The sequence below is a fragment of the Macaca nemestrina genome, chromosome 14 (assembly GCF_043159975.1).
Source record: "Macaca nemestrina isolate mMacNem1 chromosome 14, mMacNem.hap1, whole genome shotgun sequence".
Taxonomy (NCBI): domain Eukaryota; kingdom Metazoa; phylum Chordata; class Mammalia; order Primates; family Cercopithecidae; genus Macaca; species Macaca nemestrina.
Window position 1 is genome coordinate 114,219,196 of NC_092138.1, and position 13,345 is coordinate 114,232,540.

Below are 13,345 nucleotides of genomic sequence, written 5' to 3' on the forward strand. Positions count from 1 at the left end.
TGCCTGCCTGACCCTGCTCCCCGTGTTGCCCTTGGCTGAGGCACTTGTGTCTCCCGGAGTGCAGCAGCAGCACTCCCTCCCAGCCTGTGTGCGTGCCGAGTATTTGTTGAAGAAATAAAGTCATTTGTCCTAGAGAACGGCCCCATTCAGGATCGACTGGTTGCCTGTGTGTAGCGCTGAACCTGCTTCTCCCCCCTGTATTTCCTGGGGGCTGGTGGAGGTTCAGCCCGATTCAGGTTCAAGGTCTCTTCCTCAGCTGCATCGGTCTGCGTGCACAGGATGTCTGCTGGGCCCCTTTGTTGACACTAGGATTGACCAGCAGGTTTAGGTGTCAGGCTGATGCGTTGGTCTTTTATCTAATGGTTTTTGGGTTTCTGTGGTTTTTTTTTTTTTTTTTTTTTTTTGAGATGGTCTTGCTCTGTTGCCCAGGTTGGAATACAGTGATGCAATCAGGGCTCACTGCAGCCTCAACCTCCGGGGCTCAGGTGATCCTTCCACCTCAGCCTCCCGAGTAGCTGGAACTACAGGTTGTGTACCACCATGTCCAGATAATTTTTGAATTTTTTGTAGCGATGAGGTCTCACTAATGTTGTCCAGGCTGGTCTCAAACTCCTGGACTCAAGGCATCCCCCCGCCTCAGCCTTCCAAAGTGCTGGGATTACAGGTGTGAGCCACCACCTCCAGCGTATTTAATGGCTTTTGAACAGCTGTTGATCATTGCCTGTACTGCTTCCTTAAGAGTGCAAAATGGTGATTTTTTGAACTATATTGTTCCCCCTGTATTTAGTAGCTGGAATTCTATAAAGGAATCTTCCTCATTGTCTATTTGATTACCCTGAAATACTACTCGGACAGAAAAGGAGGGAAAATGCCTGTGTTCACCTCTAACAGTCTTCAGAACAATGAGTTAGTGCCCTGGCAAGGGCCAGTGACAGGGCAGGAAGGGGCGGAGACTGTGTTTCCTGGGCTGCCTGGTGAACTCAGATCTGTCCATTGCAGGCTTGCTTTTTCATGTCCAGCTTGTCTGTCTGCCCGGAGGCGGCCTCAGATTGGCTTCTGTAGTCTTTTGACACAACCCTTGGGTCTTGGGCACCTTCCTTACTTGTAGCCACCATGATGTTGCAGACTCCAGCCCCTCCCTGGCATTTCCTGCTGCGGACCGGCCCAACCATCCCCCCGGGGCGCACTCCTTCCTCGGTGTGACTATGATGTTTAGAGACCCCAATGTGGTCACCAGGGGTGGTGCTTGCTCTTGGGATTTCTTTACTGCTAGGACTTTGGAAGGGAGAGCCAGGAAATAAGTTTTTTTTTGTTTTGTTTTTTGCCAATTAAAAAAAAAACAAAGTATGAGACTAGGCACGGTGGCTCATGACTGGAATCCCAGCACTTTGGGAGGCTGAGGCAGGCAGATCACTTGGGCTCGGGAGTTCAAGACCAGCCTGGACAACATGGCGAAACCCTGTCTCTACTAAAAATACAAAAATTGGCCGGGTGTGATGGCGCGCGCCTGTAATCCCAGCTACTTGACAATCTAAAGCAGGAGGATCCCTTGAGCCCAGGAGTTCAAGACTGCAGTGAGCTGTGATTGTGCCACTGCACTGCCTGGTGACAGAGTGAGGCCCTGTCTCAAAAAGAAAAAAAAAAAACCCAAAATCTGTGGACTCAGGTGATAATGACATGTCAGTGTGGGTTCATCCAGCGGAACAGCTGTACCCCCTGGTGGGGGATGTTGATAATGGGGGAGACTGGGGTGGGGCGAGGACATACGGGAAGTTTTTGTAAACTTCCTCTAATTTTGCTGTGAACCTAAAGCCGCTCTAAAAATGTATATATATAAAAAGTGGGGCCTTCCTTTCCCTCTCTCCTGCCCCTGCCCTCTCCCCCACCTCCTTCCTCTCCCTGCTGCCTGCCCTCTGCCCTCCCCTTTCCTCCTTAGCCTCTGTAAGTAACACTGCAGTGAATATCCTGGAGCACAAAGAGCCTGTCTCCCAGTTCAGAATCACCTCCTTTATGTAGAGCAGGTTCTCAGAACTAGAGTAATGGGGCAAAGGCCTGAGGCAAATGCATTTGTTCTGGGGTGCCCCAGCCACCTGCAGGCCCCTTATTCTCTGTGGCCTGCATTTGTTCTGGGGCACCCCAGCTGCCTGCAGGCCCTCTATTCTCTGTGGCCGACTCCTCCTCCCTCCCTCCTGGCCTTTCCCCAGCCTCCCTCGCCCACTAGGCCTCCTGAATTGCTGGGTACCGGCTGTGGTTGACAGACAGAGGGACAGATGTGGCTCTGCAGGTCCACTTGGTACCAGGCACCAGCCGCAGGGATGGCAGAGCAGGGGTGTGGTTGGTGTGGGAATCACAGGCTCCAAGTCTCCTGGGGGGCTGTTGGCTGGGCAGGCTCTGGCTGCCCCCACCCTGTCCCCATCACCGCAGAGTGCTGTGTGGTGACTGGAGCTGCCACTGAGTGTCTCGGTGAGGGTGACCTCACACTGGCTGAGCTTAAAGGCCCGATCAGAAGACTTTGTTCACGGTGTTCTTTCACTTGTCATAGCCTTTCCTGGCACTGGGAGTAACAGGTGTTCACAGAAAATGCGAGTGGCCTCCTCCTCCTCCACGACCTCACACGACCTTATCCCTTCCCTCCTGCTGGCCTCTTTCCCTCCCCTTCTGTCACTCTGCCTGGGTGTGCCTGGGGGCCTTGACTGGGCCCTTTCTTTCCTCAGGGAAGCCCTCAAGGTTGGGCTAGATGCCCCCCTAACCCTCCCACCCACACCATGTTCCCCTGAGCCTCTAGTCCTTCCTCCCAGGACACATCAGGCTGGATGGTAACATCTCCACACCCTTGAGTGGGACTGCCTTGTGCTGCTCTGGGACCCACACCCAGCTTGGACTGCCCGGTCCGCAGGCCCCAGGAAAAGCTCGTACAGATAAGGTCAGTCCCATGAGTTGGGTGCCCGCAGTATGCCGCCCTCTCTGCCCCAGAATTCACGTGCTTGGTCCCCTGTGAAGCTCCTTTGGGGACCTAGGGGACAGGCAGTGCATGGAGACAAAGTACGCCCTTTTCTCTGACAGTGACACTAAGCCCTGTGAACAAACCAGAAGGCAGAGCGCTGTGCACCCTGCCCGGCCCCGCCACCCCCCTTGCCACCTGCTTCTGCTCCCAGGTAAGCAGTAACCTGCACAGGTGCACCGTGGGTTTTGGGAAAACTGGATCTCCCTGCACCAGAAGGGGTGGAGGGGAGGGGGTGTCTGTGACCTCATGAACAGGCATGTGACCTTGGCTCCGGCTCCATAAATACCCGAGGCCCAGCGGGAGGGCCACCCAGAGGCTGACGCACACCATGGGGCGCCTGCAACTGGTTGTCTTGGGCCTCGCCTGCTGCTGGGCAGTGGCCAGTGCCTCGAAGGTAAGAGCTCAGCAGAGGGGCAGGTCCTGCTCTCCTCCCCTCACTCACATCTGGAAACTTCGGGCCAGGCTGAGAAAGAGAGCCCAGCACAGCCCCAGGGCAGTTCCCGGGCACTCACCCTCATTTCTGTGGGGACAGGGGCCAGGTAAAATGAAGGATGCCCAGTTCCATTTGAATTTCCGATAAACTGCCAAGAACTGCTGTGTATGTCACATGCAATATTTGAAACACACATGGGCCGGGCGCAGTGGCTCACGCCTGTAAACCCAGCACTTTGGGAGGCCCAGGTGGGTGGATCACTTGAGGTCAGGAGTTGGAGACCAGCCTGGCCAACATGGTGAAACCCTATCTCTACTAAAAATAAAAATGTTAGTTGCGCATGGTGGTGGGTGCCTGTAATGCCAGCTACTTGGGAGGCTGAGGCAAGAGAATTGCTTCAAGCTGGGAGGTGGAGGTTGCAGTGAGCTGAGATCACGCCACTGCACTCCAGCCTGGGTGACGGAGCAAGACTCTGTCTCAAAAGTATAAAAGAAAAAGAAAAAAATGAAACATACTAAAAAAACAATTCGCTGTTTACCTGAAATGCAAATGTCATTGGGCCTCTTGAATTTGCATTTGCTCAGCCTGGTGATCCCACCTACCAAGCTCTCTGATGGACACTGTTGCCGTTTTACAGAAGGGGAAGCAGGCCAGGGGCAGGGAGTGTGGAGAGCAGGCAGTCGGGGCAGAGAGAGGCAGGCAGGCAGCCCAGCATCGCACAGCTTCTACCTCCTACTCCTGAGCAGGAACCTGAGAGCTGGGCTATTCCACACCGGGTCCGGGTCCCTTCAGAGGGAGAGCCGGCAGGCAGGAGCTCTCTCGAGCATCCATAAAATCCGCCCTCTCTGCCTGTGAGGGGGAAGCCACAGAAACCCCAAGCCCCGCAGGAAGCCGGTGTCAGCGCCCGGCCCAGTCCCTGCCCCCAGCAGGACTCACACAGGGGACCCCAGATGCCTACCACGCTGTTCTCGTGCCTGCTCTCTCAGGCCCTGGGGTCTCCTCTCTCCACCCCCACTGCCTGCTCTCCACACTCTCTGGCCCTGGGACCTGGAGGTTTGGGCAGTGATCCTGGGCTCCTCACTCAAAGGAGAGGTCATCCTCTTCTTGGGCGAGCTCTTCTTGGGGTGCTGAGAGGCCTTCGGCAGGTCAGCACGACCCCTCCCCATTCCCCCACCCTGAGGCCCTCAGGCCAGTCTCAATTGCACAGGGACACTTCTGCCAGGTGACTTCTCTACACCGCCTCCCAGAGGTGGGGCGGGGCTGGGGGGAGCTGACACGAGGAGACACGGATGCCTCGCAGGGGTTGCCCATGATGTCTGCAAGTGTTGCTTCTGGCTCCTTCCCTCCTGTTCCAACCGCCCCACTCTCCCACCCCGGTGTGGCAGGGGCCCATCAGCCTAGACTTCAGAGGGCTGCTGGGACCCTAGCTGGACCTGAGGGTGTAGGGCCACCCTGCCCTTCCCCACCTGGAGCCTGGCACAGGTGAGAGCCAGCAAGCAACCACCGGCTGCCAGCATGCACCATAGGCAGGAGGAGCTGCTGCCCAAGATGGACAGGAAGTGGCTCTGGGGCAGACAGTTGCCTCTCAACAGGGTGACTTCAAGCCCAAAAGCTGCCCAGTCTCCGTTCCCTCAGGGACAGAGGGTGGATGAGCACCAACCTCCAGGCCCCTCGTGGGGATGGACAGCTTGGTGCACAGAGGCAGTTCTCATGGCACAGGGAAGCGTGGTGGGGGGTGGGGGGTGGGGGGGTCCCTGGGGGGGGGGTTCTTTACCAGCAGGGGGCACAGGAGCTGTGGGGACTTGGGTATGGGGACATAGACTTTGTGCCCAGCCAGCTAGGCCCTGTGCAGGGAGACAGGAGGAGGGAAATGCAGACCCCACCCCTCAGGAAGGAGGAAGGTTGGTGTGAAACATCCCGGGTACACTGAGCATTGGGTACGCTCCTGCCTGTCGCTCATCCTCCACATGGGCGTGGGGAAACAGGATCGGAGTCAAAGCTGGGCGGCCACAGCCTGAACCCAAACCTCCATCGCACCTCTTGGCAGGCTTCCCTAGTGGGAACACTGGTCGAACCGGTTTCCTCTATGATTCTGGGAGCAGGACACCCCCAGGGATAAGGAGGGGAAGAGGAATCCTCAAGCCCTGAGCAGTGCGGGGCAGAGGGTGCTGTCTGCGTCTCCTGGGCAGAGCTGTCCTGCTTCGAAGCTGTCTTTGCCTCTGGGCACCCAGTGTTGGCTTGCCTTGCCCGCTCTGGATTCAGGCCGATGGGGCCTGAGCCTGCCTGACCCTGCCCGTGTCTCCCTCCCAGCTGGGCCCCGTGTACACGGAAGGTGGGTTCGTGGAAGGCGTCAATAAGAAGCTCGGCCTCCTGGGCGACTCTGTGGACATCTTCAAGGGCATCCCCTTCGCGGCTCCCACCAAGGCCCTGGAGAACCCCCAGCCACACCCCGGCTGGCAAGGTGGGAGTGGGTGGTGCCAGACTGGCCCTGCGGTGGGGCTGGTGAGGGCGACTGCCTTCCTCATGCCAACTCCTCCTGCCACCCGCAGGGACCCTGAAGGCCAAGTCCTTCAAGAAGAGATGCCTGCAGGCCACCATCACCCAGGACAGCACCTACGGGGATGAAGACTGCCTGTACCTCAACATCTGGGTGCCCCAGGACAGGAAGCAAGGTCTGCCTGCCCCCTGCTCCCCAAGGGAAGTTCCCACGCAGCCAGAGCCGCGGATCTGCTCCTGGCTTGAGTCTGGGGCTGCAAAGCTGAACTGCCATGCAATCCCACAGAGGGGAGAGGGGAGCGCCCGTGCCAGTCCCCCAGCCTGGGGCAGGGCCACGCCTTGGAGGGCCTCCCTGTCTCGGCCCCAGGCACCTGCTGCACAGGGACGGGGGACCAGCTGGGGAGAGGGCTAGGCAGGGCGTCTGGGGTCACCAGCCACTTCCCCATCTCAGTCTCCCGGGACCTGCCCGTTATGATCTGGATCTATGGAGGCGCCTTCCTCATGGGGTCCGGCCACGGGGCCAACTTCCTCAGCAACTACTTGTATGACGGCGAGGAGATTGCCACACGCGGAAACGTCATCGTGGTCACCTTCAACTACCGTGTCGGCCCCCTTGGGTTCCTCAGCACTGGGGACGCCAACCTGCCAGGTGCGTGGGTCTCTTCGGCCCTGAGGTGGGGCGGCCAGCTTGCTGAGTCCAGCAGGGAGATTCTCCTCAGTGCCCCTCACCCCAAACAACCAGTAGCCATCCACAGAAAGACCCAGAAGCTGGAGTAGAATCACGAGAAGCAGGAGGCCCTCGGCAGCCATAGCAAAATTAAAGATGCTGCGGAGGCCAGGAGAGGTGGCTCATGCCTATAATCCCAACACATTAGGAGGCTGACACAGGTGGATCACTTGCGCACAGAAGTTCAGGACCAGCCTGGTAATCACAGGGAGACCCCCATCTCTACAAAAAATATAAAAAATTAGCTGGGGACCAGGCGCAGTGGCTCAATCCTCTAATCCCAGCACGTTGGGAGCCCAAGGTGGGCGGATCACATGAGGTCGGGAGTTCGAAACCAGCCTGACTAACATGGAGAAACCTCTTCTCTACTAAAAATACAGAATTATCCGGGTGTGGTGGCACTTGTCTGTAATCCCAGCTACTCGGGAGGCTGAGACAGGAGAATAGCTTGAACTCAGGAGGTGGAGGTTGCAGTGATCTGAGATCGCGCCACTGCACTCCAGCCTGGGTAACAAGAGCAAAACCCCATCTCAAAAAAAAAAAAAAAAAAATCAAAAAAAAAAAACCAAATTAGCCGGGCATGGTAGCTCATGCCTCTGGTCTCAGCTACCTGGGAAGCAGAGGCAGAAAGATCACTTGAGCCCAGGGATTGCAGGCTGCAGTGAACCGTGGTCGTGCCACTGGGCGACAGAATGAGGCCCCATCTCAAACATAAAAGAGGCTGTGGGACAGACAGACAAACAGGCTGAAGCTGAGAGAGAAACCCGTAGAGCAGAGCCGAGTGAGAGAAAACGACACCTTGAGGCAGAGACAGCTGTGGACACAGAAGTGGCAGGACACAGACAAGAGGGACTGGGGCAGGGGCAGGAGAGGTGGTGCATGGGCCTGACCATCCTGCTCCCCACAAACACTACCCCCTCTAGCACCCCACTGACACAACCTCCTGGGGACCCACCCCCTCCAGCACCCCACCCGACCCAGCTTCTCAGGTACCCACCATTTGCCAACCGGGGCTCTGCCGTGGCCCCAGGTCTGTTGAGGGCATTTCTGCCCCACCCACACTGGTCTCCCCTCCTGGAGGCCAGGCCTGGGTCACTGATCTCTTGCAGCCTCTCCCCTGCCCTGCCCACAGGTAACTATGGCCTTCGGGATCAGCACATGGCCATTGCTTGGGTGAAGAGGAATATCGTGGCCTTCGGGGGGGACCCCAACAACATCACACTCTTTGGGGAGTCTGCTGGAGGTGCCAGTGTCTCTCTGCAGGTCTGGGGATCCCCGTGGGGAGGGCCTGCCCCACAGATTGGGAGGAAGCTCAAACGGGAAGGGGAGGTGGGAGGAGGAGCATGGAGCTGGGGCTGTGGTGCTGGGGTGTCCTCGGCCCAGCCTGGGGTGGGTGAAGTGGGGAGCGGCCTTGGTGACAGGATCTCTGGCTGTCGTAGACCCTCTCCCCCTACAACAAGGGCCTCATCCGGCGAGCCATCAGCCAGAGCGGCGTGGCCCTGAGCCCCTGGGTCATCCAGAAAAACCCACTCTTCTGGGCCAAAAAGGTAAACGGAGGAGGGCTGGGCAGCGTGGGGGTGGAATTGATACCCAGGTGGGGGCCGTCCTCATTTCCATTCTTTGTCTTGGACCCTGTCCTTGCCTTCCAATGGTTCGGAGCCCTGAGCACTGGCCTCACCTACCTGCCGGCCTTGCTCCTGCCCTCAGGTGGCTGAGAAGGTGGGTTGCCCTGTGGACGATACCGCCAGGATGGCCAAGTGTCTGAAGGTTACTGACCCCCAAGCCCTGACACTGGCCTATAAGATGCCGCTGGCAGGCATGGAGTGTGAGTAGCTGCTCGGGTTGGCGCATGGGGTCTCGAGGTGGGGGTTGTGGGGGTACTGCCAGGAAGTACTCTGGGGAAGAGAAGAAGGTGCCGGAGCTGTGGTCTGGTCCTGTTGCCATCAAACTGGTGACTCCCCTCAAAGGCCCCAGCTGTAAGGGAGAAGGGGAGCCATTGTTTTTTTTTGTTTTTGTTTTTTTTTTGAGATGGAGTCTCACTGTTGCCCAGACTGAAGTGCAGTGTCAGGATCTCAGCTCACTGAAACCTCTGCCTCCTGGGTTCAAGTGATTCTCCTGACTCAGTGTCCCATGTAGCTGGGACTACAGGCACATGCCACCATGCCCAGCTCTTTTTGTTGTATGTTTAGTAGGGATGGAGTTTCACCGTGTTAGCTAGGATGGTCTCGCTCTTGGGACCTCGTGATCTGCCCGCCTTGGCCTCCCAAAGTGCTGGGATTACAGGTGTGAGCCACCATGCTGAGCAATTTTTGTATTTTTAGCAGAGACAGGGTTTCACCATGTTAGCCAGGATGGTCTCGATCTCCTGACCTCGTGATCCACCCGCCTTGGCCTCCCAAAGTGCTGAGATTACAGGTGTGAGCCACCGTGCTCGGCCCCTTCTTTCTTCTTATCTCCCATGAGTTACAGACTCCCCCTTTGAGAAGCTGATGAACATTTGGGGCCCCTCCCCAACCTCATGCATTCGCATACAGTCATTTGTATACAATTTTAGGGAGATCCATAGACCCCAGACCAGGAGCCTTTGTGCTAGATGACAGTTCGTTCATTCATTCATTCATTCAGCAAACATTTAGTGAACTGCAGCACTGGGGCCTCCAGCTCCACTATTCTGTACCCCGGGAAGGCCTGGGGACCCCTTCCACAAACAGCTGTGCATGGCCGCCACACCAGCTTGCTAGGCTAACGCTCTCCCTTGCACATTCTTCTATGGCAACGTGCCATGAAGCCAAGTCATCTGCATGTTTACCTGACATGAGCTCAACTGCACAGGCTGGACACGCCCAAACAAAGCAAGCCGCGCGGGCCCGCTGGAGGCAAAGCCCACTGTGCTGGGCCCAGTGACAGCCGGGCCCTGCCTGCCTCAGCAGTCGCAGGGTCCTCTAGGGGCCAGTCCGGGGGTCTGGAGGGCAATGCAGATCTCACACCATTTTTGGCTATTGGAGTGGAACCCAGCCCTGAGAGAGGGAGCTCCTTCTCCATCAGTTCCCTCAGCGGCTTCTAAGTTTCCTCCTTCCTGATTCAGGCCCAGCAAAGAGAGAGAGGAGAGGGAGGGGCTGCCGCTGAAGAGGACAGATCTGGCCCTAGACAGGGGCTGTCAGCCTGGGGACGTGTGGCAGGGCCTGGAGACGTTTGTGATTGTCACGGCTGGGGAGGGGGGTGCTCCTGGCACCTTGTGGGTTGAGGCCAGGGCACAGGATGCCCCGATGGTGCAGAATCAACCCGGCCCCAAGTGTCCTTAGATCAGAGAAGGGAGGAAATAGCCAACTCCAGCCCTGAGAGGCAAGGGGTGGCTCAGGGGACACTGGAAGGTACAAGAACCTCCTGGCTCTCCCACCCAGACCCCATGCTGTACTATCTGGGCTTCATCCCTGTCATTGATGGAGACTTCATCCCCGATGACCCCATCAACCTGTACGCCAATGCCGCCGACATCGACTATCTAGCAGGCATCAACAACATGGATGGCCACTTGTTTGCCAGCATCGACATGCCTGCCATCAACAAGAACAACAAGGAAGTCACGGAGTAAGCAGGGGGCACAGGACCCAGGGGCGACCCGTGCTGGAGGGCGGCTGGGAAGGCACTGGTGAGGGGGCCAGCCTGGAGGAGGAAGACACTGAGTGGAGGACTGGGAGTGAGGAAGTTAGCACCGGTCAGGGTGGGTATGCACAGGGGGAGTGTCAGTGCCTACTTGGTCCCTGCAGGGAGGACTTCTACAAGCTGGTCAGTGGGCTCACAATGACCAAGGGGCTCAGAGGTGCCAAGACTACCTTTGATGTCTACACTGAGTCCTGGGCCCAGGACCCATCCCAGGAGAACAAGAAGAAGACTGTGGTGGACTTTGAGACCGATATCCTCTTCCTGGTGCCCACCGAGATTGCCCTGGCCCAGCACAGAGCCAACGCCAAGTGAGGATCTGGGCAGGGGGTGGCTCCTGGGGGCCTTCCTGGGGTGCTGCACCTGCCAGCCGAGGCCTCGCTGTGAGTGGCTCTCAGGTGTCTGGGTTGACTGGGAAAGTGGTGCTTGAGTCCCCACCTGTGCCTGCCTCATCCACTTTGCTGAGGCCTGGCAAGACTTGAGGGCCTCTTTTTCCCTCCCAGCCTATAGGGGTTTACGAACCCCACGATCCTCTGCCCTGCTCAGCCCTGCACCCCATGGTCCTTCCCACTGGAGAGTTCTTGAGCTACCTTCCATCCCCCACACTGTGCATTGAGACGACACTGGACAATGGTTTCTATCCACTGACTCTTATGGGCCTCAACTTTGCCAATTACAAAACAGTTTCAGCCCACAGCCAGATTAAAAATCTTCATGTAATAATAGCCAATTATAATAAAAAATAAGACCAGACACCGTAGCTCACGCCTGTAATCCCAGCACTTTGGGAGGTCAAGGCGGGAGGATCACTTGAGGTCAGGAGTTGGAGACCGGCCTGGCCAACATGGCAAAACCCCATCTCTACTAAAAATACAAAAATCAGCCAGGCGTGGTGGTGCGCACCTATAATCCCAGCTACTCAGGAGGCTGAGGCAGGAGAATTGATTGACCCAGGGAGGTGGAGGTTGCAGTGAGCCGAGATTACGCCACTGCACTCCAGCAGGGGCAACAGAGTGGGAGTATGTCTCCAATAAATGAGTAGATAAATAATAAAAATAAAAAAAATCAGTTAGGAATACGAAAAAGATAGGAAGATAAAAGGATACCGAGAAGTCTAGGATGAAAGCTTTGCAGCAACTAAGCAATACATTTAGCTGTGAGCCTCTTTTCACTGAAGGCAAAAAGGGAAACAGTTGAGGGCCTATACCTTGTCCAATCTAATTGAAGAATGCACATGCACTTGGAGAGCAAAATATTTCTTGATACTGAATTCTAGAAGGAAGCCGCCTCACAGTGTTTTGTGGAGGTGAAGTATAAATTCAACAGAAATGGCAGAGCCCACGAATCCATGAATTTGGTTCTCAGCTTTCCCTCTCCTGGGTCTGAGAAGCTCCATCTCTTCATGTGAATCCCTCAGACCCTTCCCTGCCCGCTGCCCGGGACCTCCCTCCAGGGCCAGTCTGTGGGCTGGGCGGTCCCCGGTGAGCACCCTGCCTACTTGGGTGGTCTCTCCCCTCCAGGAGTGCCAGGACCTACAGCTACCTGTTTTCCCATCCCTCTCGGATGCCCACCTACCCCAAATGGATGGGGGCAGACCATGCAGATGACATCCAGTACGTTTTCGGGAAGCCCTTCGCCACCCCCAGCGGCTACCGGCCCCAAGACAGGACAGTCTCCAAGGCCGTGATCGCCTACTGGACCAACTTTGCCAAAACAGGGTAAGGCTTGGGTTGAGAGCAGGGCGGAGGGCCGCAGCACGAGGCCCTGTTCCCTCACTTGCCAGCGGAGGGACTTTGGGCAAGTCACTTATCCTCCCCTGCATCGGAATCCATGTGTGTTTATGAGGATAAGAGCTACTGGCAGAGCCCCAAGCCCGCACACGTGCACAGCCTGTGTCCTGTATGCGGTGAGGGGCCACGGTGCCCAGGGACAGCTCAGGGGACGGGGATGGCTCAGGCGTGCGGGTGCAGAGCAGGCCTTCAGCCCCCTGGGAGTCCCCAGCCCCTGGACAGCCTCTTCTCACTCTGCAGGGACCCCAACATGGGCCACTCGGCTGTGCCCACACACTGGGAACCCTACACCTCGGAAAACGGCAGCTACCTGGAGATCACCAAGAAGATGGATGGCAGCTCCCTGAAGCGGGGCCTGAGAACCAACTTCCTGCGCTACTGGACCCTCACCTATGTGGCGCTGCCCACAGTGACCGACCAGGAGGCCACCCCCGTGCCCCCCACAGGTGACTCCGAGGCCACCCCCGTGCCCCCCACAGGTGACTCCGAGGCTACCCCCGTGCCCCCCACAGGTGACTCCGAGGCCACTCCCGTGCCCCCCACAGGTGACTCCGAGGCCACTCCCGTGCCGCCCACAGGTGACTCCGAGGCCACCCCCGTGCCCCCCACAGGTGACTCCGAGGCCACTCCCGTGCCGCCCACAGGTGACTCCGAGGCCACCCCCGTGCCCCCCACAGGTGACTCCGAGGCCACCCCCGTGCCCCCCACAGGTGACTCCGAGGCCACCCCCGTGCCCCCCACAGGTGACTCCGAGGCCACTCCCGTGCCGCCCACAGGTGACTCCGAGGCCACCCCCGTGCCCCCCACAGGTGACTCCGAGGCCACCCCCGTGCCCCCCACAGGTGACTCCGAGGCCACTCCTGTGCCGCCCACAGGTGACTCCGAGGCCACCCCCGTGCCCCCCACAGGTGACTCCGAGGCCACTCCTGTGCCACCCTTAGGTGACTCCGAGGCCACCCCCGTGCCCCCTGCAGGTGACTCCGAGGCCACTCCTGTGCCGCCCACAGGTGACTCCGAGGCCACCCCCATACACCCAACTGGTGACTCTGAGGCCGCCCCTGTACCCCCCACAGATGACTCCAAGGGAGCTCAGATGCCTGTAGTCATTAGTTTCTAGCATCCCATGAGCCTTGGTCTTTAGAGGCTGCAAGGGTGGGACCCCAGGGGCTCCCCTCCCGTCTTTAGCTCTTCCTGAATAAAACCTCATTTCCCTGTCTGGCGTGTTTCTTTGCTCC

The 13,345-nt window shown here is 57.8% G+C and overlaps 1 protein-coding gene across 2 annotated transcripts; it reads left to right on the forward strand.

Moving 5' to 3' along the window:
- Window positions 1-241: 241 nt before the first annotated feature.
- LOC105464073 (carboxyl ester lipase) lies at window positions 242-13,345 on the forward strand. 2 transcript variants are annotated; one of them, XM_071078538.1, is made up of 12 exons: window positions 242-2,923; window positions 3,064-3,398; window positions 5,748-5,898; window positions 5,987-6,109; window positions 6,385-6,582; window positions 7,793-7,923; window positions 8,100-8,207; window positions 8,368-8,485; window positions 10,062-10,248; window positions 10,428-10,631; window positions 11,841-12,038; window positions 12,351-13,345. In XM_071078538.1, exons 2-12 carry the CDS (start codon window positions 3,333-3,335, stop codon window positions 13,225-13,227), a joined length of 2,361 nt encoding a protein of 786 aa, XP_070934639.1. In that variant the 5' UTR covers window positions 242-2,923; window positions 3,064-3,332; the 3' UTR covers window positions 13,228-13,345. The 2 variants fall into 2 exon arrangements, with proteins under 2 accessions (XP_070934639.1, XP_070934640.1); XM_071078539.1 differs by lacking the exon at window positions 242-2,923 and having other exon boundaries at window positions 3,068-3,155; window positions 12,351-13,343.

Coding starts and splice junctions, on each gene's coding strand:
- LOC105464073 (XM_071078538.1), top strand. CDS start 3,333: ATGGGGCGCCTGCAACTGGTTGTCTTGGGCCTCGCCTGCTGCTGGGCA. Junction 5,899..5,986: donor GCCACACCCCGGCTGGCAAG/GTGGGAGTGGGT, acceptor TGCCACCCGCAG/GGACCCTGAAGGCCAAGTCC. Junction 7,924..8,099: donor GTGCCAGTGTCTCTCTGCAG/GTCTGGGGATCC, acceptor TGGCTGTCGTAG/ACCCTCTCCCCCTACAACAA.